This window comes from Protopterus annectens, chromosome 5.part0 (genome assembly GCF_019279795.1).
Source record: "Protopterus annectens isolate FY-2018-M chromosome 5.part0, PAN1.0, whole genome shotgun sequence".
NCBI lineage: Eukaryota > Metazoa > Chordata > Ceratodontiformes > Protopteridae > Protopterus > Protopterus annectens.
Genome location: NC_056735.1, coordinates 1,862,570,457 through 1,862,597,722, shown reverse-complemented (window position 1 = coordinate 1,862,597,722; position 27,266 = coordinate 1,862,570,457). Strand labels below are relative to the sequence as shown.

Below are 27,266 nucleotides of genomic sequence, written 5' to 3'. Positions count from 1 at the left end.
ATATTTTTGTGGATTTTGGGTAGCCCATGTATAACAGAAACTGTTGGTTCATCAACTAACATAAAGAGATGCATTTCATACATGATTACTCTAGTCATAAATAAGTCATATACACAATCATGCACATACTTTCTCATTGAATCTACTTCCTTCCTATTAAGTGTTTTATAAGTTTGTTTATCACTAAGCATATCTTTCATACTGTTCATATACATGGAAAAGTCTAAAATCATCGTTGCCCCTCCTTTATCTGTGGGGCGAATGTAAATATTCGGATTAGTCTGTAGCTGTTCCAGGGCTCTCTTTTCATCAGGAGTCAAATTGTGAAAACTAGATGATTGTTTGGTATTTAATTCTTTAATTAACATTTATAACATTTAATTGTATAAATGTACTTTATTGTTCTTCTGTGGATTCTTCCTTCATGTAGTTGTATGAAGCATGTACTGTGCTTGTGTGCAGTATGTACATAGCTATGCTTGCATGGCACATGTTTATCATTGCAGGTTTTGTTGCTTTTTTTTTAAAAAAAACATAGGAGTCAGGGTGCCCTGTTCTTGCAGCTGCTTATATCCTGGCATGCAAACCCATCTTTTTTTCTGATTGATAGATGTCTATGCCTACTGAGTGCTTTGTTGCCTGGACTTATGTTGGGCAGTAAGCACTCATAACGACATAGCTTAGTTAAAACACTAGTTTTATTTATTTTTTATACTTCTGTATTTAGAAAAAAAACAACAGTTTGTGACATGCAATTTCTATAGCTTTGTGAAAAAGTAAATATCCCTGTGGCACGCTACCAAACTCTTTCCTGCGAGTAAGTCTGGCTTTATTATAAGTACGTTGATTGGGCTGTCCAGTCAGAGTGCACATTTTTGAATATCAGTGTCCCTTTATTGTATAATTCAAATGGTTTTCTTCAAATCAACGAAAACCCACATAACTGAATCTTCACTAAAACGACTCCTCACATAACTGACAATTTAGCCAAGGAAAGGAGGCAGACAGCCAACATTTGGAAGTTTGCCCTTTTCCCCACTATAGTGTGATCCCGTAGTTCATAGTTCATAGGTTAGTACTAGGCTAACTGCCCCCTTACCATTTTTTTAAGCCTAGCCACTATCCCCTGTGAGATTCAAACCTGTGTTGTGTGTGTGTAAAACACCCATACCAACCCTCCACCCTCCCAACCCAAGTTTGTATAATTAGTTGGGGGGGGGGTGCGTGGGTTGGGAATGCTTCAGTGTGTTTTTGTGTGTGTTGGCTGACTGCCTTCTTGCCCTGGGTAAATTGTCGGTTATGTGAGGCATCATTTAAATGAAGATTCAATGTTGTCATCTCGGTCTTTTCGTTTTCGGGTATATGGGTTTTGTTTATTTGAAGCAGACTAAATTCAATATATGTCACATGGTGTGATTTAACTGTATCAGTTATTCTGGTAGATGTTAAAGATCTCATGGCACATGTTGATCAGGATGCTGGTTGGCACAAGTGTGCTGCAAAATGGCACAGAGATATAGTCAGTTGACATAGTTCTGCCACAGTTAATGAAGCTGCCTCATAACACTTGCCTCTCCAATCTGAATCCTGGCTGTGGTGTCTCCTGTGTAGAGTCTGTTTGTTATGCTTGTGTCTGATTGGGTTTTTGCTGATGCTGTCCAGTTTCCTACATTCTATTGCAGGCATAGACAGATAAAGCCCTGAATACAACCTCTGGGACCTAAGTTAAAATAATAGACAGGGAGGATGGGTATGCACATCCTTGGGGAGGAGGAGGGAGGTATGTGCTCATTCAGGGCACACTCATGTAGTTCTATTTCACTGGTGGAAACAGGTTGAACTGTGCAATAATGCCTGAGAGAGGATGAGGTGTCCTGCTGACATTAGCCCCTTGGGGAATTGAGGGGCAGTTCAGCAATGATGCCCATTGCAAATCGTACCTTTATGGTATCACTGGGTACATGCAGGGGGTGGGGAAGTAAAGAGGTAAAGCATTCCCTCAGCAGTAGCAGTATGGTTATGCCCCAGGGTGCGTTGATTTCCTTACCAGCTCAGAACATCAGTTGAAGTAAGTCCAGGTGAGCTAGGAGAGCTCAGTAGGACCTGCAATCCAAGAGATGCAGCAGGAGCACCTGATGGCAAACAGTGTGGGAGCAAACAAAAAAGCTCAAAAAAAGAATCAGATGGTTCCAAATTACTCCTAGGCAGACACACACACACACACACACACACACACACACACACACACACACACACACACACACACACACACAGTCAAAATATATGTATAGTTGTTTAGTTGTTCAAACTGCCTGCCTACTGCTAGTCTGTGACCCTATCTGGTGGTACTTCTCAGGGTGCATGGCTAGGCTAGGTAGATAGATAGATAGATAGATAGATAGATAGATAGATAGATAGATAGATAGATAGATAGATAGACAGACTGATTCAAACCAGCTGTCCAGGAGTAACTTGTGAACATAAATTATCTGTTGTGCCTGCTTTCAGCTGTCCAGGAGTAACTTTTGAACATAAATTATCTGTTTTGCCTGCTTTATCTCTATAGTGTAAATATAAAGCTATTCATACTGTCTTCAAATTGCTTTAATTGCAGAACATGCATTGTTTTAGATGTTTTTATCTGGAGTGCCTCCATGTTGTCTATATTACTGTTGACATTAGGTCATCAGAAATTTTCACATGGCTTAAGACAGTATTTCACCAAGGATCTACAGACGGGTATAACATCCTGCTGCTTTCTGTTGATGGATATCTTGGTGTGCATCCATGTGCTTGAATTGCTCTTTGACATTTCTTCTTGTTCAGACAGTTCATATGGAAGACAGACTGATACTATGGGCTGTATTTTTGCCCAACCTCTCCAAACACATTAAGTACTAAATCTGTACAGAAAAGCTGAATGCCACATATTATTAGCACTTGTATAAGTGTAAGATCAACACATGGAGTAAAGCAGAGGTAGAAACTGTATGCTTATCTCCCCAGCTGTTTCTATGCTGAAAGCATATTTTAGATAATTCATAATTAATTACATTTCCTGTATGCAAAGAATGCTGAAACCAGCATCTCCTGGTTTACAGTAAAAGCTTTCTAATATGCTATACTGTAAGGTACATCCATCATTATGTATTACTACTTATGAAAGATTTCCTTAATGTAGCATGATCATATGTTTCAAATATTCCAAGAAAGCATTCTAGTTAAAAAATAAAAATAAAACTGAAACGTATAATACAAAGTGCTGTGGAGTCATAAAGAAAGCTAGCTGTGAAAGGGTCTGAGGCTAGCTTTCTATTTATTGTCTTTGGGATCTAGACTTAATGGGAAACTCATTGTTTCCATATACTGTATTTTTGTTGTTGGTTGCCCAAAGGAAGCTCAGAGGTGGCAAAGCCCAAGCTCTGTAGTGTACTGAAGCAGTTTCCACTGTCAGCTAAAAAAGGGTATGGCTTGGGGCGTTGGTGTTAGCAGGAGCTTTTTTGCATGTTTCTAGTTTGCCATGACGTGGTCAAAACTGCTTCCTTCCTGCTGTTTGCAAGCCCTAGAGTTAAGATAAAGACACACACAGACACAGACACACACACACACACACACACACACACACACACACACACACACACACACACACACACACACACACACACACACACACACACGCACGCACGCTTGCATACATAAGCACGCACATAGAAGAAAATAACAATAGCTCAGTGTTCTATGAAGCTGCAATACTCTCATCTGGGGTGCTTAGAAAGGTTAGTTGTTAGGCATTTTTTTACCATTTGTAAAAATAGTAATTGAGAACATTTTGATACAAGGAAAGAAAAATTAAATATTTCCAGTGTGACTGTCAGAGTCATATGTGGATGTCAACAGGGTGAAAGAGAAACTGATGTGCTAAGACTGATCAGCAGTTAACAAAACAGGAATAGATCGGTGTGCAGTGCATGAGTGGATCTATCCTCTTATATAATGGCAAAAGTGCCATTTCAGACCTTCATGGTTCAACTGAAAATAATTATGAAGCCACTGTTTTGACTGATGACTCGTTTTGCTGAACTGTGATGTGTTAGCATGGCTGAGAAACCTTTCCAGTCTGAATATGCATGTGCAGGTAAATATGGGCCGATAATGGATTTAAGAAAAGTTCACCATTTTCTGTGTTTCTCACCGCAAAGCTGTAAACATTGCAAAGCATGCCTGTAAGAGGATTGTTAATTTTGTCAACAGTAACAAAACAATATTTTAAAAGAGGCCAAAAAGAGGGATTTCATACATGTCTGTGCGTGAAGTACGTGCTATCAAAAATTAGGGCAGCTTTTCAAAGCAGAATTCCTAACAATGTTTTGTCTTTATAGTAAATGTTCTTAACAATGTGCTTCAGGACGTTTGTTGTAACTATAAATAATTTTCTGTATGGTTGCTTTTCAGATTTTAATGACCACGTGTACTTGTTGATTACTGGTCAACCTGATGAGATAAGCTAGAAACTGGTGGCCCAAGTGTCTTTTCATCTTCTCACTGGAGTTTTATCACTGGTGGTGTCAATAACCAGACATCTTGGAAGTTCACGGCTCTTCTTTTTTGTTTCATATGACTGATTCCACATCAGCTGAACACTGTCTCGGAATTAAGTAACTGCACTGGGTGAATGTACAGTTGACAAAAGGACTTGTCCTCTCAAGTGGCATTGGGGCCCAAGGAATGCTTTAGTATGGCTGCAGCAGTTCAACAAAATGAACTGGTTTTTGAATTTGCAAGCAGCGTCATGGAGGATGAGCAACAGGTAAGAAAATTCAGACCATTTATATTCATCTTATAACCAAATGGCTGCCTTCATAGCTGTTAGCAGCATGAAAGTCAGGTTCAAATATTGTCACATTCTTTTGCCCACCATGTGACCAAACAAGTCCCATTTAAAAAAAAAGTGGTTACTCCTCAACCTATTTACATTTTATTATCATGGAGCAGATTTTCTGGAACAATTTGTGTATTTTTCAAGGCTAACCAGAAGAGGAAAGACATCAAATGGCTTATTCACAGTCTCATGTTGAACATGAAGCCAGTGGGATTCAAAGGTCAAGAGTTTTGCATCTTGGAACTTTATTGACTTCCATGTGATCTTTAAGCCAGCTGATAATCAATATTTATAAGAAACATTTCTGTCTCCTACTAGCTGTAGTGACCTTTGTTATGGCTATTTCAGTTACATTTATTTTTTTTTTTGATTGCTGAATTAAATGGTTGTGGGCATAGCTAATTTATTTATTTATACATAATTGTTGTAGCACATATACAAAATAGAGATATATATTCAGGCTTGATGTAGACAACATACAGAAATGACTACAGTAATACCATTAAAAACAAAACCAATACGGTAAACAGTGACAGATATAAGCTTGCAAACCTAGATGGATGCACAAAATGTAACAACTTATACAGAGAACAGTAACTGTATTATAAGTTACTGAGTATAACTTATTAACAGAGTAAGTCCGAAGATAGGAAATCATAATGGCTGTCATTCTGGGCCTATCATGAGAAGGGGCCATATAATTAGTGTGATTTATGAAAGTCACCAAAAGTAAATCAGTAAAGTGCAAATAAACTGTATTGAGGGGTAGTTGATACACATCATAGTTTCAAATGGTTTGCCATTTTGTCATATTTCTCATTTTGTTAAGGCAAGAGTCGCAAGCATTCTTTTCCAAGAAATCAAAACACATTTGCAAATGTTAATTAACTACAGCATGTCTGCAGTGTAAAAGAAGCCAACTGAGTATTTATCAGGGAAAAGCAGAAATATAAAATTTTATATAGTATACTGCTGCAAAGAAACATGAATGGTACATTACTTCTGAAACAATTTAATAGCAGAAGGGGTCAAATAGGTTTTGCTTGAAAAGAGCAATGGATCACTCATTTAGCTCTGTAAGGGCATAAGTGTAAATACAGAGCAGCATTTATAATTATCAGCGTGTTTGGAGGTTTAACCTTCCCCTTCCATGTGGGAGGGGTGCAGAGGCTTGCCCCCCCCCCCCCCACAAAAAACATGTTTAAACCTTTCTTTGTTTTTTTGAGCAGCTGGTGATTTGACATGTTGTGTTCAATCACTTGACAATCGATAATGTGATTTTTCAAAGTATGGGCATACACTCATATATAAGTGTGAATGTATAGGAGTGTGAGTTAATGAGGAATAGTTATAATACAGCCAGCAATAATTACACCACAACTCCTGTAAACAGCTTTCATTGCCAAAGAGTTTTCTGTAATCAAGACTTGAAATAATGAGTTCTGAAAAACTAGGGTATATCAGGAATGTATTTTTTATGGTTTATGAAGGAATGTCATTGCAGAGTGACAGAATTATTTAAGCAGTGTATCACATTTTGATATGGATAATGCAGGTTGTACTCATGGTTTACTCATGGCTAGTGTGTTCTGGTCATACTGTTGAAGTAATATTTTGCTATTACACAGGGACATTATTTTAAAAAGGAATGGCTGTCCTTTTTAAGTAATGTCTGTCTATAAAACACTTCATATTCCTTTGGTATGGTTGCACTTCCTGTAAATCTCAAGCTGGTATATAATGCATTGTTACTGTTTATGCTTGTAAATGTCAGAACAACTGCACATTGCTTCACTTTCAGTGTTGTTACTGCCTGGATGTATGTTTGGCAACTAGCTCTCTTAATAGAATAGCCTTTTTAAACTTTTATTAGCACAGTCAGTTCAGTAGCCTCTAGCTACAGTCATACTTATTTTCAGCATGTTACCAAACTCCTTTCTATGAGTAATGTTGGATTTGTAACGGGCAAGCCAATTGGTCTGCTCAGTCAGTTTGCACATTTTTAACTAATAATACTCTATCACTGTATAATTCCAGTTTATAATACCTCATTCTAGGCTACCAGTCAAATGTCAGGAAAAGACAATTTCTTCACAATTAATTAATCAGTTAAATGAACATATCAACATAAACAGAATATGCAAACACTACTTAAAAATAAAACAGAAAAATACAATAAATCATTTCAAAAAGTTGTAGAATAGCACTCAATCAAGCACCATGGGTAATTTCTGAAATACTAGCACCAGAGATGCATTAATTATTCATTTATTGACATTTGTTTACCAGGAATGTCCGACTGGGCACATGTGCCCGTTTTCAGCAGAGGCTCAGGGAAAGAGGCTCCAAGGTGTCATATTTAATGCAATCAATATTAACAATAACACATTTTATAATGCAGTTTCAGTGAATACATTGCATAATCATAGATATAATAAAATTTGCATTGATATTCACAAACATTAAATTTACACGACTTGTACTGAGACTTTACAGATAGAAGAGTGGTGTATAAGATATGTAAGAGCAATTTAATAAATACAATAGAGTGAGGTATTAGAGGAGATAAGCAAGTTTGAGTGTTAACAGAGAAGTAGTGATGGAACAGTAATTTGGTTGTGCTAATCAGAAGTAGGTATAGTAGTTGAAATAATAAAGTGAGATATTATAAGGGGGAAAAGCAGATTAAGTGATTTAGTGCTTTAAAGGGAGGTATAAGAAAGATGAAGAGGGATATTACAGAACTATGTTCCAGATGATGAGCAGGAACAAAACCAGGAGGCAGAGAGCAAGTCTTTTAGTAATGGTTTGAAAAGATGAAGGTGTGTGCTAGACCTGACTGATATAGGAATTTTATTCCAAGTTCTAGCTACACTATTGGAATTGAGACTTACACCAGTAGTCCATTGTGGTTTGCAGATGGTAAGCAGTTTACTATTATTTGACTTATTTGGAAGATAGCATTGGATTAGGGGTCCAATTACTGTGCAGACAGATGAGGTTGGGATGATTTTAAGCGTTAATGTGAGATGAGTATAAGATAAATGGCGAGAAAGTTTGAGCCAGTTAAGTGTTTTTAGCTCTAAACAGTGGTAAGTCTGGTAAGATTCACTACAAGCAAATCTGGCAACTTTGTTATAGCACTGTTCAAGTTTAGAACTTAGTGAGGCTTGTAGGTTGGTCATGATAGGGTCTCCATATAAGAAAAAAGGTAAGGGGTAAGTGATAGCTAAATTATCTTGGCAGAGTCTGTAAGGAATTTCTTTACTCTGTATAGCGTGCCTATTTTTTTATTGGTTTTCTTGATGCTGCTGTGGAAATGTAAATCGAATTTAAGATTATCATAGATTATCATGCCACATAGTTTTGTTTGTGTGGTAACTTCAGACTTGGTAATTATTTAAGAAAGAAGATTTAATTTTTTTTTTTCACGGAAATGGGATTTTGGAAAAAAGAGAAATAATTTAGTATTTTTGGGATTTAGTAGAAGGTAGTTAAATGATAATGGTTGATAATGTAGATAATGTAGTTAATGTGTTTTTGTTTATTAGTGTAAAATTATTGAATGCTTTCTAACTTCCTAATGCATGTTATGTTGAATATATACACTGTGGCAGAGGATTCTAGGTGAGGACACATTAGACTTATTAAAAAGGGTGTCATATGATGGATATTTCCCTAGAGAAGGAAATAGTAGATACATCATTGATAAGACAAAAACAAGTTCTCCAGTTTCGGGTTTACTCCCCAGTCCAGCTGGTGAATCTGGGAATCTTGAGGCAATGTTACAACTGCCTTATGTACACAGACCGCCCTCTCCTCCTCCCAACAAGCTCGAACATATGTGATAGATGCAACTATATAGCCAAACTGGAGGCTTAGCTCTCTCAACCCAGTACTGGCACAGCCAGTCAGGAGGAAAAGGTAATCACACACACCACAAATCCAGTCTCACATAGACCCATTGCATCAGCAAACCAAACACATAAACACACAAAAACATACTCGGAGGCTCTAAACAAAAATTTACCTAAGCAGCAGAGACCTCCAAAGCAGACATCCAAGCAACCCCCACCATGCAACAATACCCACGTAACACATAGCTCACAAAGTCAGTGTGCCTCACAGTCACAGCCCTTAAGGCCAAACAACACAACGAATACACTTGTAATAGGTGACTCTATTGTCAGACACACTGACGTCCCACTCACCAGACTGAATAATGAGAAGGTCACTGTAAGCTGCCTGTCGGGTGCCAGGATCCACCACATAACACATGCACTCAGGTCACTCCAAAGCAAGTACAAGTATGACTCCGCCATTGTCCATGCTGGTGTGAATGACCTGAGATGTACCTCCCTGGACTACATGAAAAGAGACATAGAGGAGCTCTCTGATCATGTAGCCCAGGCCGGTATGACCCTGACCTTGAGTAGCATCTTGCCCTCACCAAGAATGATGCCACAGTATAAAGACAAAATGATCAATTTTAACAATTGGCTAAAGTATTGGTGTCATTCAAAGGGGATCCAGTGTCTGTCAGCCTGGGATGACATGCTCGACAAGCCATGTTGCTTCACTAGGGATGGCTTGCACCTGTCACCCCTGGGTTTTCGAATACTGGCAAAGGCTCTTGCCTCCCCATAGTGCCTTTTTTAGGCAAGGTTCAAAAGACAAACCCACCTCTATAGACAACACACAAAAAAAAAAAAACTAAAGGTAATGCTGCTCAATGCCAGAAGTCTAAACCTCAAGATGCAAGCAGTCAAGACTCTCCTCAGTATGGAGAATATCGATGTCTGTGCAGTAACAGAAACCTGGTTCAAGGCTCCCGAAAGCACCCCAGCTCTACCAGGTTATACTTCATACCATGCTTTTCATCCACAAAACTCAGACCGAACCACAAAAGGAGGGTGAGTATCCATATTCATCAAAGATACCCACACCTCCAGGTTAGTGACACTGCACAAAGCATCGGAGACCATCCATGTGCAAATAACAGTGGCAAAACTGCCTTTCAGTTTGTAGCCTGCTACAGACCACCCTCCCAAACACAGGAACCCCACTCGGCTTTCCTGAGAACACTGGAAAATATGAAGGTCTCTCCAAACACCATTATATTGGATGACTTCAACTACCCAAACATTGAATGGGAAAACTACTCAAGCCCAAACACCCTCGCCCAACGGTTCCTAGAATTTATAAACTCAAATGCTATGGAACAACTGGTCACCACTCCCACAAGAGGGGAAAACATATTGGACCTGGTCATCACCAACATGGGGTCTCTATGTTCCACACCAGAAGTATAGCCCTCATTGGTAAGATCAGACCATAAATTAATCTCACTGGACATCCATATTCCGTCCCCACTCCCAGCCAAGGAAACCACAGTGAAGAGCTTCTCAAAAGCAAACTTCACACTTCTCAAAACCAAGGTGGAATACTTCAAAGGCCCCGGGCCATTGGAAACTATGGCCCATTCTATGGACACCTACAGGAATGCATGGAACATGCTATCCCAAATAAAACCAAAACTCACTCCTCCAAAGGCAGGAAACCTGTCTGGTGGACCCTGGCCATAAATAAGCTATATAACAGAAGGAGGAAGCTACTACATGATAGAGCAAAATCCCAAAAAGGGAAGGCATCTCTGATTGGTACTAGCAAGAAACTACGATCCCTCATAAAATCATCTAAGGCCAGCTTCGAAAGAAAAATTGCACAAGACACTAAAGATAATCACAAGGCCTTCTTTAGTTATGTCAGGAACCTGGGAGGCAACTCCCAGATATGCTCCGCTAATGATTGGCAGCAGATTTTTACATACTGAGTTGCCAGCCCTGATGTACAACATTCAATGAAGGTACGCCCATTCACGCATGTCTCCACACAGAAGATGCTTTAGCTGAGAATCAAATGGGATAACGTCTCTCTGTGAGGCGACAACGCTACCACAGCACCACCACCGCAGTGCAAAATGGCAAAAAATACAATGAACCCACAGACATTGCCAACATCCTGGCAGAAAGGTTCAGTGCAAACTTCTCCCCCCTTTCCCTCCAAAAGAGCAAATGTCTATCCCAACAGAATGTAGCCTCCCTTTGATCACAGATGCGCAGGTGAGAGCTGCCCTCTCCAAAGCAAAAAACACAGCATCGATGGGACCAGACGGTGTCCTGGGCTGCATCTTAAATGAGCTCCAAGAAGAACTAAACCCTCACATAAAGACACTGTTCAATCTCAGCCGTACTACAGGATATGTGCCCAAGGAATGGCATACAGCAGCAGTGGTCCCGCTCCACAAAAGTGGTGCCACAACGGACCCCGGAAACTATCGCCCTATAAGCCTGACTAGCCTGGTCTGCAAGGCTATGGAGCGTATCATCATGGAAATCATAAACAAAGACATTGGGAACCTCCAGACACTGGATCCTACCCAATTCAGCTTTGTTAAGGGCAGATCTTGCCTCTTGAACCTAGTCAACATTCTTTGAAACTGTTACCAAAGCCATAGATGAAGGAAAGGTAGTCCACACAGCCTACCTGGACCTCACAAAAGCCTTCGACACAATACCCCACTCGGGCATCATAAATAAGCTCACCAGCTTAAATATCAACCCCTATGTCACAAGATGGGTTGCAAACTGGCTCAGGGATAGAACCCACATGGTCAGAATTGCAGGTGCCATGTCAGACTCTAAACCAGTTACAAGCGGCGTACCACAAGGCTCAGTCCTGGGACCTCTCTTGTTCGGTATATATTTCTCTGAGGTACAGGCTAACACGGGTGGACTATGGCTGACAAAGTTCGCAGATGACTGCAAACTGGGTGCCATAATCGACTCTCCTGCTGACACGAGTATCCTCCAAAAGGGTCTCACAGAGATGGAAAACTGGTGCCAGAGCCATGGCCTAAAGCTAAATGCCAAAAAGTGCATTTCCATCCCCTTTGGGAAAAACAAAGTGCCCACAAATTACCACATAGGTGGTAATCCATTAAGTATGGAAGAAGTAATTAGGGACTTGGAGACCCAAGTAGATAGCAATCTCTCCTTTGACAATCACGTTGCCAAAGTAGTTAGAAAAACCTTCTATATAGCCCACCTTATCACGAAAGGGTTCACATCTAGATCAAGAGAGGTCATTGTGCCCCTCTACTCATCACTTATCAGGCCCATAATTGAATACAATGCTCCATTTGGGATGTACCTTACCTGACACCTGCAGCAACTGGAAAGACCCCAAAAGTACCTCACCAAGAGGATCAAGGGACACAAATAGATGCCCTATGCAGTTCAGCTAAAGAAACTCCAGCTCTACTCAGTTGCATACCGCCTACTCAGAGGCGATCTGTGTCTGACGTATAAAGCCACGTCCAACCCTGAATTAATGGACATGCATGTCCATCTCAAGAAATCCAAATCCCTTAGAGCTACACACTCCAGGGACTTGAACCTCAGCACAGAAATAAATAGGACATGCTGGAGGGACAGATTCATATCCTAGAGGCTCCCCTCACTCTGGAACAAGATCCCAATCCATGTTAGGCAGGGCCCCTCACTGACCCTATTCAAGAGAAATCTTGACGAGTGGATGGGAGATCGTAAGTTTACCCCTGGGATCTCTTCTGTGTCCTTGCTAGACAGAGGTACAGTAAATTAACCTTAATATGGCTACCTTCTGTGACATATTATACAGAGGCACAGTCAACTAATCTAAAAGGGTGGCGAAAGACAAACACACTCTGGCTAGGCTTATAAGTGCCCTAGGGCAGATAGCCTAGTATCAACCTATGAACCTATAAGACCTGTGCTATCTTCAAAATCAAGCTTATTATTCATCATAACATCAATATGTTTAATTTGCTTAGTTTTGTAAGAAGTCAGTTCCCTATTCATGAGTCCAAAATGCATTATTTTGTATATTATCATCATCTTCTTTCAGCTGTTCCCATTATGGGTCGCCACAGCAGATCACCTGTTTCCATTTCTTCCTGTCCTCTGCATCTTGCTCTGTCACACCAACCACCTGCATGTCCTCTCTCACCACATCCATAAACCTTATCTTAGGCCTTCCTCTTTTCCTTTTACCTGGTAGCTTCATCCTTAGCATCTTTTTCCCAATATACTCAGCATCCCTCCTCAGCACGTGTCCAAACCAACGTAATCGTGCCTCTCTGGCTTTGTCTCCAAACCTTCCAACCTGGGCTGACCCTCTAATATACTTATTCTAAAATCCTGTCACCCCTCACACCCAGTGCAAATCTTAACATCTTTAATTCTGCCACATCAGCTCTAACTCCTGCCTTTGTCAGTGCCACTGTCTCCCAACCTATATAATATATAAGGTCTCACTACACCCTTGTGTAGAGATCTTTTCTCCATCTGTCTACTCATCTGTCACTCATCACTCACACCACTCTCCCACTCTTCCCCACCCACCCCTCTCTGCACTCTTCTTCTTCACTTCTCACACACACCACACTCCACTCCCCTGACCTACTGACTCTTCCCACCAACACTACTCCTCACCTATCCTCTCTCTCCTTCCTCCATTCCTCCTCTCCTCTCATCTCACACACATATATTCTCTCTCTTCCCTGCTGAGACCTTCATTCCTCTTCTCTCTCTCATTCTCCTCTCCTCCATCTCTCCCTCTCCATCTCCATCCCTACTACTACTCATCACAATTGTCTACTCTCACATATCACATGGTCACTCCTGTCTGACACTCCTATTGCAATGTCCAAGGGGTCTCCAGCCGATCCCGATAGTAAGGTACCCCTCCCTTAATGAACCCCACTTCCCCACTCCCAGGCTCCTCACCACCTCACACACCTCCACCATACATATCACACCCCCTCACACATACTTTCACCACCTTTCTTTACACTCTTACAATACCACAACTTATCTCTCCTGACCCTGTTTCTCTTTCCACACCACACAACCTCTCTCTCTACAAACCATATCCTTTCTAACAATACTCTCTGTGCTTCCCAAGATCACATCTGCAGTGCTTCCTTTCAATCTGCCATGCTCTTGCTGATCCGATCCATCCACATCTCCCTTCTGCTTCTCATGTGTCCCACTACCTTGCTTCCTTGACTCATACTGTGACTGATCAATGTAACCCTCTGTTTTCACATAAGCTCTGCACATCAGCTCTGCACATCACCCCTTAACCTTAAAACCACTACTCTCTCCCCTCCCATCATCAGCATCTTCTCACTTTACACTTCAATTAATGTCTGCACTCCTCTGCCATTTCACCTTATTTCTTAAAAATTCCACCTCCACACAGTTCTCACTCTATCTTCCATCATCATTCCTCATCTCTTCCTCTTTAATCCAATCCTTTTCCATCCCTCCTCATCACATCATGATTCCCTCTCTTCCTCTCCACCTCCTTTCCTCTCACTCTCTTCATTCATCAACCCCTCAAAGTCCTCTTTCCATCTCCTCAACACACTCTCTTCGCTTGTGAGTATGTTTCCCTCATTATCCTTTATCACCTTTACCTGCTACACATCTTTCCTAGCTCGGTCCCTCTGTCTAGCCAATCGGTACAGGTCCTTTTCTCCCTCCTTAGTGTCCAACTTTTAATACAACTCTTCATATGCCTTAGCCTTCGCCATCTCTCTCTTTGCCATGCACCTCATCTCCTTATACTCCTGTCTACTTTCTTCATCTCTCTGACAATCCCACTTCTTCTTTGCCAACCTCTTTCTCTGTATACTCTCCTGTACTTCCTCATTCCAGCACCATGTCTCCTTGTCATCCTTCCTCTCTCCAGATGTGGTACCAAGCACCTTTCTAGCTGTCTCCCTTACTAGCTCTGCTGTAGTTACCCAGCTATTTGGTAACTCTTCACTGCCACCCAGTGACTGCCTTAACTCATCCCTGCATTATTTTGTATGTATTAGTATTAAATGAGAAATGGTTTTCAGTTGCCCATATAAACAGTTATCTATAAAATGTGAAGAACTTTCTGATTGTTTCACCATGCCACATGGGTGCCTAGCTTGGTGTCATCCACAAATTTGCCAGTGTGTATTTGTTCAGCTACAGGCAGTGTGGACACAAAACCATTAAATAAAAATGGCCCAGAAACCAAACCCTGTGGGAAACAGTTGTTAACTATCCTAACCATAGAATTTCTGACGATAACACAGTTTGAGTGATTCCAGAGTCACTTGCTTATTAATCATTTGATAATCGTTTATTTATAAGGTATTAATTATTACAAGTTGTAGAAGTGTCAAATGCCTTGGCAAGGTCAAGACACCTAATATCAGTAGCAAGTCCTTTATCAATGGCTTGAATTACATTATTGTAAAAGTTGATCATAGATGTATTAAATGGTTAACCATGTAGTAATCCATGCTGAGACAAATCCTTTTTAGTGAGAAGTAGGTACTGTACCTATGTTACTGGCCAAACCAATCGGTGTATAAATGTTGGTATTGTTAACATTCCTGTTTTCATAAATGGGTATTATAATAGCTGTTATTTGGTGAATATGCTGTGAAATTTCACTGAAACTAACAAGTGAAGTATGGAAAAGTATATTTTTTTTCAAAAACTACTCATTTAATCTGTCGGGCCCAGTCCAGCTGCTGTATCAAGTCTGGTGTATTTCAATCACTTTGACATGCTCTCGAGATATTAATGGGACGTGTGATTAGAAAGAATTCTTACCTGTATAAGTGACCTAGTAAAATGACTTGAATCTTCAAAGAAAATGTTAACAACCTCTTGAGTTATTGAAATTAACAGTAGTATAAAAGCCATTAGCTTTTAAAGTGATATCATTAACTGACTCACATTTGCTTGAAGAAAGCCTTCTTATTGTCTTGGGAAAAGTTAGCCAGTTTATGATCATAAAGAGTCTTGGCCCTGCTGATTTTTTTTCCTTAAGGAAACTTTAGCTCCAACATATCTGTCATTGTACTGCTGTAAATGGTAATGATTTTTGTCTTGTTCTGCTCCAGTAAGGGCAGACTGTGCTGTTTTGTAACATGACACATATGACTTTTACAGAAAAACAAACTCAGATACAGACAGATATGCATTCAAATGTAGAAACAGAATTTGTTGGCAGACAGTAATCATTTGGCCTGCCTAATCTAAACAGATCGACACACTTGTGCGTGAGCACGCACACACACACACACACACACACACACACACACACACACACACACACACACACCATTCCTAAAGGAAAGCTCAGCATCCTTGATAACCAATGTTCTACTACATCTTGTGCCCCACTAAAATGTATATATATCCTACATGTTTGTGAATTCTGCCAATGGTAATGATTCCCCCAAAAGAGAGTCACATACATCTACAACTAATTCTGCCAATGGTAATGATTCCCCCAAAAGAGAGTCACATACATCTACAACTAATTCTGCCAATGGTAATGATTCCCCCAAAAGAGTGTCACATACATCTACAACTCTTTCTGTTAAAAACTACTTTCACTCGTCATATTTAATCAGTTATTTTATCTCTTTTTCTTTCTTTATTAGGATTGTTCTCATTGTTTTTGCATTTCTGCGTTAGTGAATTTGTTTCCATCTTGACGAGTCAATTACCTTACAGTACTTAAATGTTTATATTATGTCCCACTCTCCATTTTTTCCTACAAAGAATATGTTATCTATGTTAATGTGGCCACAGTCAAAGAAGCAGTAGTTGAACTATATTTCGTGTAACATCTTGTGTAGTGGATAAAAAGTAGGCCTGTTTTTTTTTTTTTTTATTTTTAAAATGCACTTTTGGCTAATTTTACTAGGGTTTGTTGTACATAATAAAAACTGTAAATGCAACATTTTGCATGGCACAGGGCTAATCCTTATGTCACGTTCTTTCTGTGATTCATGCAGAGCTCTGTGTCTTAGTTGAGATGCACAATGAAACCGTGGAAACTTCTTTATAAAATAATTCCCTTTTGTGGCAGTTTAAGGAAAAAACAGTCTCCTTCCTACTTTCTGTCTCCCTTTATTCCCTCCCACTTTCTAAAATGAAGTTAGTTATTGTTTAGCTGTATATAAAACATTTTCCTAACAATTAATGTCTGCAATATAAGTTTGTAGGCTATGCTTTCCTGTTACTCACAAAGTATCAGAATGGCCTCAGTCTCTTTCCAGAATGTTGATTAAAATATGACACCATATCTTAGATCTGATTTCTTGTTAGTAATCTGCACTAGAACTTGTACAGTTCAGACTGCTTAAGGGTATTACTGTCCTCTGGCCCAAACACTGTCGTACCAATTTGAAATAAAAAAAAAAAAAAAAACATTTTATCAAGCTGAGGATCTCAAACCATACAAATGATTTCACATGAAGAATCGTATATTTTTATAACTATTTTTCAACATGGAAAGACGTTAAGATGGAAAAATGAAGGAATGAATGAAGTAAGCAAGGATAGAGTGTGTGTGTGTGTGTGTGTGTGTGTGTGTGTGTGTGTGTGTGTGTGTGTGTGTGTGTGTGTGTGTCTGTGTCTGCGGGTGGGGGCTTCAGACTAGCTAGTTATTGCAATGCCACAAGATGTTAGAATATTTGGTAACAGAAAAAAACACTAGAACAGGATATGTCAGCCTCAAATTCTCCCGTGTTTTTTCTTGTGTTGCCCTCCTTGAGGCTAGGAGGAAACTTTTGGATATGAGTTATTGGATTGGTTTGTAATGGTCACAGTCTGATTGCCTAGTAATTGCTGATAAACCTGTGAACCTAATGCTTCCTCAATGCAAGTACATGCTTCTGCACACCTGCATTGAAGGCTACCACAAGGTAGTGGATTTGTAAGCCTAACATCCAATTCCAGGCCTTGCATCTGCCCTGCAGCCCCTCCTCTGAGGGACTGTGGTAATCTGTGGCTGACTTCACCCTGAGCACCTCCCAGGATATAAACACCCATCCTCCCCTGGGATCTCTATCAGGTGCACAAACTCAGTTCACCTGAGCTAACTCTCTATGCAGCCAGAGCTGGTTAATTTTTTACACACCTTACAAATATGTTTGTGTAAGGTATCATTACAGCAATTAATTCCATTTTACAGCATAAATTAATAAGCAATTATTATTGACTTTTATGAACTAATGAGACATTTCAAGAGCTGAATTTTTATGTAAGGAGCAATCCGGTAATCTGAATCACTGCCTGTCACACTCAGTTTTTATGTAAAGTTAAATTATTGTTTATGTTCTTCTCATATTTAAAGACTGTTTTTGTACCATTGTATATGACACAATTAATTCATTATTGTACCTGAAATCTCAATACAGAACTGATAAACAAGCATTCTCCTCCAATGGCAGTGGGATACCATTAAATAAAATCCAAAGACAGTACATTCTTAACATCAGTTGTTTTAATGAAGAACTGCTTCATTCTGCTTTCATGCATTACTACCGTCATGCACCCCTTCTAGCCATGAGACTTTTAAACAGTACTCAATGACAAGGGTGTGGTCTGTGGTGGGATTTACTCACACTTTCTAAAGTTTGTTCACAGTGGCAGGATCTGAGTGATTAAAAGCTCTAACCTGGCAAGAGTAATCTTGCTTTAGCCCATACCTACCGTGTGTGGAAGTACTGTTATGCCCACAAAGTTCAGTTGTTCAAGCTGAGAGACTTCAGGGCACAGTTTAAACGAATAAACTTTTGTAGTTTAACCTGTGTGTGTGTGCGTGTATATGTGTGAGTGTATAATAAATAGATAGATAGATAGATAGATAGATAGATAGATATGTATATAAAGAAGTTTCCATATGTGCGTGGGTAAAGCAAAGTGTAAATATGTAGTACATCCTGTGCCGGTGCTAGGTTATTTTGCGCCGTAGGCAAAACTTATTAGTGCACCCCTTGTTTTACAAATAAATTACTTTTTTTTAATTGAAGTTATAGAAAAAGGAAACAATGATTTAAATTGACATATTCATTGCACAAACAATTACACATAGATTACATAATCAATATTTAATTTTTCAGCAACAAAAAAGGCAACACTGTCATAAAGTATACTTTTTTTCAGAGCTCGTGGTCGATCTTACTTCACTGAAATGTACATTACTCTCGCAAAGCAAGACAGAACTGCAGTCATTCTATTTGCACATAAGCATTGTCCCCATTCCAACTGCCTACCCAGAGAATCTGCTTTGAGCCTACAATGTTTAAAATAACAAAAATAAAAGGCCACGGTTACATTATTGTATTTCTTTCACATCACATAGACAAGAACTTGCGAGTGATCTTACTTCAGTTCACCCATACACACTATACTCATGCAAGAGTACAGCTTGTTTCAACAACACCACATTGGCAAACAGTCCTAGTTATCTTGACTAGCCCTACAAAACAATATTAGGTTAAAAAAGCACGTACATCCCTCTTACATAATGAAATACACTACATTAATCTATGTATAGAACAACAATTGCAAATTAAAGAGCATGTGCTGTAAGTTGTGTGAACCAAAAGTGAGTTATTATATGTTAGGTATACAGTTTGTGCTTAGGAATATATGAGGTATAAAGTTTGTTAATTTCTGCGGTATATAATGGTAACTTAGAAGTCCATCCATCTGTTCTCAACCCCTTTTCTCATTTTGCACATGGGGTCAGGGTGTCACTTCTGTAATGACAATCGTCTTGAGCCAAGGTTTACACTGCCGGGTGGCTAGCCCTGCCGGCAGTGTAACACACCACTCATTCATGCACACACTTTCACCTACAGCCAATTTAGAGTGTCCAATCCACCTACTGCATGTCTTTAGAATATGGGAAGAAACTGGAGCACCTGGAGGAAACCCACATGACCACAGGGAGGACATGCAGACTCCGCACAGAAGGCACCCCAGCCGAGAATCGAACCAGAGAACCTCTTGCTGTGAGGTGACAGTGCTAACTGCTGCACCACCGCGGCCAAGTAAGAGTGCATTTCTGCTTGCCAAACAGCAGTGAATAGACAGCATGTACCCAGGACAATGTTAAGACCTAAAGTTCACTCATTTTGTGGATGTAAACATGGTAATCTAGATGAACAAATGCAGTTCTGTTCTATATATCAAATTAGCAAACATGCAAATGAGTGTATTGTGAAAGAAAGGACTTCTCATGTATAACCTCAGAGTAATCAGCTGACACAAGTCAGAAGTATAGTATATACAGAGGGGAATAATCATTAAAATATAATGACAATTAGTCTTTACACAAATATCTTGTTGCTTTTCTATAAACTGTATAAAATCAACATCTAAAAGCCGTTTTCTTTTGTTCCTACCATTGCATAGTTCACATACCTTACTGTACTTCACTGTTTTATACCTACTACTGGTTCAGTATTATTTCTGTGCAGAGTCTGCATGTCCTCCCTGTGGTCTTGTAGGTTTCCTTCGGGTGCTCTGGTTTCCTCCTACATCCCAAAGACATGATGTAGGTGGATTGGACACTCTAAATTGGCCCTAGCCATGAGCGTGTGTGTGTGTGTGTGTGTGTGTGTGTGTGTGTGTGTGTGTGTGTGTGTGTGTGTGTGTGTGTGTGTGTGTGTGTGTGTGTGTGTGTGTGTGTGTGTGTGTGTGTGTAGTCTGCAAGAACCTGATTGTGCTGTGATGACAGTCTGGAGGTGGGATGGGTGGGGATGTGGTGTTATAGACTGCTGATCAGTTTGGCAAATAACTTGGTTTGTTTACTAAAAATAAAAGTGCTGCTATTGCCAGTTCACTGCACAGGGTACTTACAGCAGTTTAAAAGTTAATTTTCCTTGTACTTTCTCCGTATGCACACTATGGTATGTCAGGAATTTCAGGGCCAGATTCACAAAACTCTGTCTAATACATAAACCTCACTAACACCATGAAGGGAGATTATCTATGACCCCTTTTGTGATCCTGCTCCATGGCACCCTATCCACATACCCCCTATGCTAATGCACCCACCTGTCCAGTCATATGCTGTTCACAAAAGCCTGAATGGTTTTGTATGCACCGGGTTCCACAGTGTAAGTTATAAGACTCTAAACAGTGTACAATCAGCTCTTATAATGGCTGTGGCTTCAACAACATAGTAGCACTGACACAGAGTGAAATCCCCCTTACATCTCCATTACATAGCAAGAAAAGTCCTACTTGCAGCAGAGTTCTTTACAGTGCACACAAACCTGCTACCATGCATTACTTTTTCCCATCCCCTTAGTGATTCAGGCAAACTCCTGCTAAGGGAAGCTTACAAAGCAACAGATCCACTCATTACTATAATATTGTAATGAGCCAGTGCTGCCTGCATATTGAATGACTGTGATTCATTCATCGTTCATGGTGGCATACATGCACTATTGTGTAGGGCAGCTACGTACTGTACAGCTAGTATGCCTTCCTGCATAACTACTGCAGTTACTTGGTAAGGCAAAGCTGTGCAGTAAGTAGCTGCCTTGTGCAGCAGGACTGTGAAGCTCTGTTAGACTACCCAGAGCCACTTTGAATCCCGATCACAGGAGTGCCTGGTATACATTAGCTTTAGGCACCCCTGTAAATGGAACAGAGGCTGTGCACTGCAGAGTACCACAATTCAGTTCTATGAATTACAGTAGTCCACACTAACATACTATGAACAGTGAGCAGAAGGTTTATGCACATCTTCAGTGGACTATCTCCCTGAGCACCAGGGCCTGTATGCAACGCTCAGGAGCTCCTGTAATGCAACATTTCACGATTTGTCTATACTACCAACATATTAGCAGCAACAATCATTTAAAGAAAGAAGACACACGTTACATCTCAGCTTTTCTTAAGCAAAAATAAGTTACCTTGTATGCTAGAATTTTGTGATATGGTTCATTAAAATCTGCAAATTTTACACTGACTCTTTAATAGTGTGCTTATATTTTCCCATCATTTTGTCACAATGTTTGTTAAATGTGTTTCCGAGTAGTATCTCACATTTCTACTGGAAGCAGGAAGGATTATGTGCTGTTTAGTATTCGAATGTTATGGTAATTAGATGTTCAGATTTTTACCTGGATATTCCTATTTTTTCAAGGGCCTTTGTTCCTACTTTCATTGTCTGCATGTTGAGAGGTATGTTGTCACCTGTTGTGGTCAAGTGCAATTGCATTTCGTTAAGTTCTTAGTTTTTTGTAAAAGAGTTTACATAGTGGTGATGATTATGCCATGTTATAGAAATAAGTTTGAATTGCTTGCACTGACATAGCACACTTTGTCAAAAGCAGAGTAACGTATTCTATTTAAGAAGAATGTTCAATGAGCATGTTGTTAACTTGGAAGTTCTGTTGTTTTTGATACTTTAGTTTTAAATGACTGACTGGTGCAGTAACATCATGAGAGTATTTGAAAAGAGTAAAGCTACGTTTAATTAACTGACTTGGCTGAGTATATTTACAGTACATGAGATGTAATTTTGCTGTTTAAATGCACATTCCTGTGTTTTATATGAGACCTTTGAGTCTCATACTGTAAGAGGATGCTATGTTTCTTTTCTTCCCCTTTAACTGAGGTCAAATTAGGTAATTTAGGATAGTAGCTACTCCACACAACATTCAAATGTTATATTGGGAGCTTATCATTCAGTGTGGTGGAGACTTGGTTATCTTCTAGGTACACAGGCATTTTAATAATTTTGCAAAATATGTGATATGTATCTGCACCAAGTCAACAAAGGCGTAGACTCAATGCTTTGAAAGGATGCTTGTTTAAACTGTGCTTTTGTAATCAGCAGTGAACTCTTCTAGGGATCAGTTTGGGACCAGGAAGCAATAACAACACTGGAGTTGCACACCAGGCATTCTAATTGCTGTTTATCTAATGAAGAGATAGATTTGCTGGAGCTTATTGAATGCATTTTTGCATACACATCTTTGTCACAGTTTATGAGCAAGACAGTACTTCATAATAAAGTGCTAACAAGAGAAAACTTTGAACTACCTAGTTACTGTTTTGTAAGTATTATTACTTGGTCTGTCGCTGGTGTTATGCAGGACTGTACATATTGTACTATTTATTACTTCTAAAGGTATTTTTTATTAATTTCTTTTAGTCAAATGATATTTTTGTGAATGATAATTTGATTGAAGAGTCGTGTGTTCTACTGTTATACTGTACAACATGCTACATGATCAAGAGTCAGCGCTATAATATTTACAAAAGTTCATGATTTGAGCTACAGTTGGGCTCTTGGTTGGGGTTTGCCTTAGGTTTTGTTAACCATATAGGAACATTGATTTTAGGGGTGGGTTTTGACAGACACAGCAATGTTTAGGGTTAGTCTAAATATTAGATGTAGCATTAGGGATGATTTTATTATCAGATTTATGTTTGGAACTGGAGGTTAAGGGTTAAGCTTAATTTTATGGTTATGCCTACTTTTATAGTAAGGTTTCAGATGAAGGCTATACTTGTACATTTTGTTTGAAACAATAGTGTACTGACCATTCAGATTCAGACTTGGGCTTTTGAAACTGGAGAACCTGTAGGAACATAGCAAACAGAGCTTCTCCAAACCTTGTTAGAAAACTGGTAGTTTTGTAAGAGAAGCACTTAGTGTTAATGTTTAAGATTGTGGATGCAGTGATTTGTAAGAATACAGTTGCTATTTGTTGTACCATTTATTCATCTATCCTTTTATAGGGTGTTCTTTGTAGACAATACTTTATAGATAATTGTAGTTTTACTAAGGAAATGTTATGGAAATGCTGTGCCTAGGAAAGTAGTACCAATTAAACTGAAACGGGTGTGAAGGCTGCATTGAGCATATCATCAGAATCCACTTTGCCTTCTTTTATAGTATTTTATTTCTGAGTATTTTAATTGTTGTGTGAAAAAGTCCAACTTAGTAAACAAAGAACCATTGCAGATGAGAGGCTACTCATTTCTTTGTAAAACAAATATCACCCATTATGCATGCAACAGTTAGATATGGATAATATGTAAGCACTAAGACATGAGAGGTTGCTAGATCTTGTGTATTACTGCTTGCGTATGTGGTAAGGCACAAAGCAGATAAGTAAATGTCATTCCATTCCCAGACAAGCAATTTTCACACACAATAGCCAGCACTCTGAAATGTCTTAATGCAATAATAAAATGAAATGACTTGTATAATTATCCAATTTATAGTTCTTCAAGTTTTAATATTAGGATTTGCAGTTATATTCATATAAGAAGGAATTAATGAAAGCAAACTGAATAGGTCTCTTTGACAGAAGTAGTCATCATATCGCTCATGTTACACATGGTGCCACATTTTCGTTAGCTTTATATTGCTTAGTTAGAATTTTGTAGGAGTTTGTCATCATGTTTGTTGAAGTACTGTATAACCATAATATTGCTTAAAACATTCTGCATTTGGTGAACATCTCAGCAGCTGATATGCAACAACTTCATATATATCCAACCATAAGCCCTTTTTCCCATTTTTACACATGGGGTCGGGGTCTCACTTTAACAGTGACAGTAATCTAGAGCCAAGGTTCACACTGCCAGGTGGCTTCATACACTGTCCCTTAATTTAAAGGAATATGATTGGGTCTCTAATAATTACCAACTAGTAGGCCATGGAACGCCATGATTATGCTCTGAAATTGGGAAAAATATAACCTGGAATGAGACTCAATCTTAACAATGTTTAGTAGAGATTGACAAACGCTTATTATGCACCCTAAGAGATGTTATGATTGGGTCTTGCACTAGGGACAAACATCAGACAATGTCAGCTGGCAATGAGCAATGGAACAATGGAAGAAGCTAAAAGAGCTTTAAAGTCTGTTAGATACTTCCCTGTGTCACACGTAAATAAAACGTGTGGCAAAACAAAGTGTCTAGCAGCTTTTAAAGCCCTTCAGTCTTCAGAGAGACACTTTGTTTCTGCCTGCAGTTTCTTTGACAGCTGTGTTTTATCATTTTTCAAAGTTTTTGAAAGTCAACAAAAACACATTGCGCTCTTGCACTTTTTTCTGTAACTGGTTGAACATGGAGTAGATATAACTCCATGCAATGCAACAAATTATAAATGGATCTTGCCACTCATAACCCTTATTATGTCTGCTTGACAAAGATGCCAAGAAATTCACATTGAGAGTGAATTTCTTGGTATCTGAGTCTCAAACCCGTGACTTGGTTATAACTGAAGATCAGATAAAGCTTATACCATTTTCAGTCAACAGTAAAATACGTAACATGTAAAAGTTGTAAAACTGTAAATTAGTGTAGTTTACTCAGAAATCACTTAATTTATGAACAGACCATGTAGCATTTTCCAGTGAAAAGATTTACTAATAATGTTTTAGGACGAATATATTTTATGTATTGCATGCACTTTTCATATATTACCAGTGAAACAGGCACTGATTTGTAGTATGCACATTGCTTGGGAATGTGTGCGGGTTACACTAGAACTATGCTGTTTCACTCTCCGCAATGCTCCCTCTATTAAGGTTACATAGTATTTCAAATCCACAGGACGACTTTAAAAAAACGGTTAACATCTTAAAATTCCCACTCTGTTTTTGTCAGTACTGACAGGTTTCAGATGACTCCTCTTAAAAAGTTAAAATTAAACTATATATGCTTTTATAGTGCTCACAAATGTATCTCAAGAGTGCCGGTATGCCAGTGTCGATTTAACTCTGCTTCTCAATGTTTTCTTTTTACCACGGTGCAGGTCATTTAAACTAAATCTGAGATGCGACATTTAAAAGTGCAGCTTTTAACTCTGGTTTGTAAACTCTGCACACAATGTACTGCAGTGTTCATTTTTTCTCCTTTTGGGATTGCCAGAATGGCATAACTAGAGAGAGAGTACAATAATACTCTATTTTTGGAAATCATGCACGGATACAATTTTATGTACTTAAAGTTCAAATTGTTGTACCAGTCCTTTTCATTCTCCATGGGGAGTGAATCTTTGATGTGAAAGAAACTTGTGTGTGTTAATTTGAAACTGAACAGGAAATTGTATTTTGGAACTGACAAGTAAATGGTAATTACATGTAGGAGTCTTAAGAGCAGATTAACGATTATTTTAAGTTGCAAGAGTATGGAACTTTACTTGCATACAACTAGCGCTGTAAGTGGTAAGAATATTAACGTTTACATTTTAAGAGTGTATCGTTTGCAGCACATTGCTAATTTATTTGCAGAGTGATCTGCCTGTAATATGGGAACTTGTCTTGGCTTTTCTTTTCTAGGTATTCCAGGGGATCAGTGGCACTTTTTTATGTAGACTGAAATAATTTTTGTGACTTCGCTTCACTGCTTTAAAACTGAGGATTTTCTGAATTGTGTATAGCTCCATGGCATCCCACTGGACACAGTTCTGGAGATTAGTTTAGGCTGTACAGTGTAAGCTAAACGTGTACCACAGTTTTTGCACAGTGCTGATTGGCTGTTTGAGAGTATGGTTTCCTTCTCTTGCTGCAGAGGGTGCTTTCCTGTTGTAATTTGCAGGTGGAAACATACCTGAACACTTTAATGGTACCTAACATTGTTGAAATGTGCATAATTTCCCATTGTTGTGAAGAGCTGCTTCCTGGAACATAAATATGGATCAATGAATAGCTTTATAGTAAAACTTAATTAGCTCTAAATATAACAACTGACTGGGTTCCACATGAAGGTGAGCAAATTGGAAAAATGTGTATTGAGAATAAATCATAATGCTTATAAAATTATTTGCTATCTTGATTAGAGAAGAATGTGAAGGTGAAACTATTTGTGGTATAGTGTATGAAATGGATGCCAGAGCCTTCCATTGCTGCAGATATAAATATAGGGACCCAGGCTCCATAAAGGGCATATCTGTAATATGTGGAAACCTTTAGTAGGATTGAGGAGATGCAGCTATAGACAACAAGGCTTCCCATGTTGATTGTTGGAAAGACAATTGTTATGAAGGCATGTCTGTTGTAGATCTTGTGGATGCCCCCTCCCTCCCATCTCAACAATACATGTTAATCAAACAGAAAAAACTGCAAGAATTGTTAATAAATGAAGTGTGGGCTAGCACTGAAAGAGTAAGTTGGTTATCTGTGAAAGCAAGGAGATGCTGTTGTAGTATTATGTTCAGCCAGAAGTTGAAAAGTATTTAGTATAAATATATAGGTGACAACAGAAGACTATGGTTAGTACTTGCTGGCATTATTAAGTGGGAAGAGGAGAATGTAGTTCTCTAAGTTTTAGGTATTACAAGCCATACAGTGATATTTATAGGACAACACATGCTAGCCTGTTGCAGGTGGTAACTATTCAGATGAGTTTTTGCAGGTGTATAATGTCTCAGAAAACAGAGTTCTAGAACTAGTGTGTATTGAAAGGTTGCCTGCCTTACTATTTCAAGGCTCATAGATTTGTGGTATGTG

General features: G+C 39.1%; 1 protein-coding gene across 5 annotated transcripts in view; it reads left to right on the top strand.

Moving 5' to 3' along the window:
- The window catches only part of ELF1 (E74 like ETS transcription factor 1), a 960,524-nt gene that overhangs the window by 512,841 nt on the left and 420,417 nt on the right, over positions 1-27,266 (top strand). For 3 of the 5 annotated variants that reach the window (XM_044071689.1, XM_044071693.1, XM_044071690.1), the window contains one exon: positions 4,453-4,807. In XM_044071689.1, the coding sequence (XP_043927624.1) occupies positions 4,736-4,807 (72 nt within the window). In that variant the 5' untranslated portion in view covers positions 4,453-4,735. Of the gene's footprint in view, positions 1-3,668; positions 3,777-3,818; positions 4,136-4,452; positions 4,808-27,266 lie in introns of those variants that run through there. The other 2 variants (XM_044071691.1, XM_044071692.1) reach the window with 2 other exon arrangements.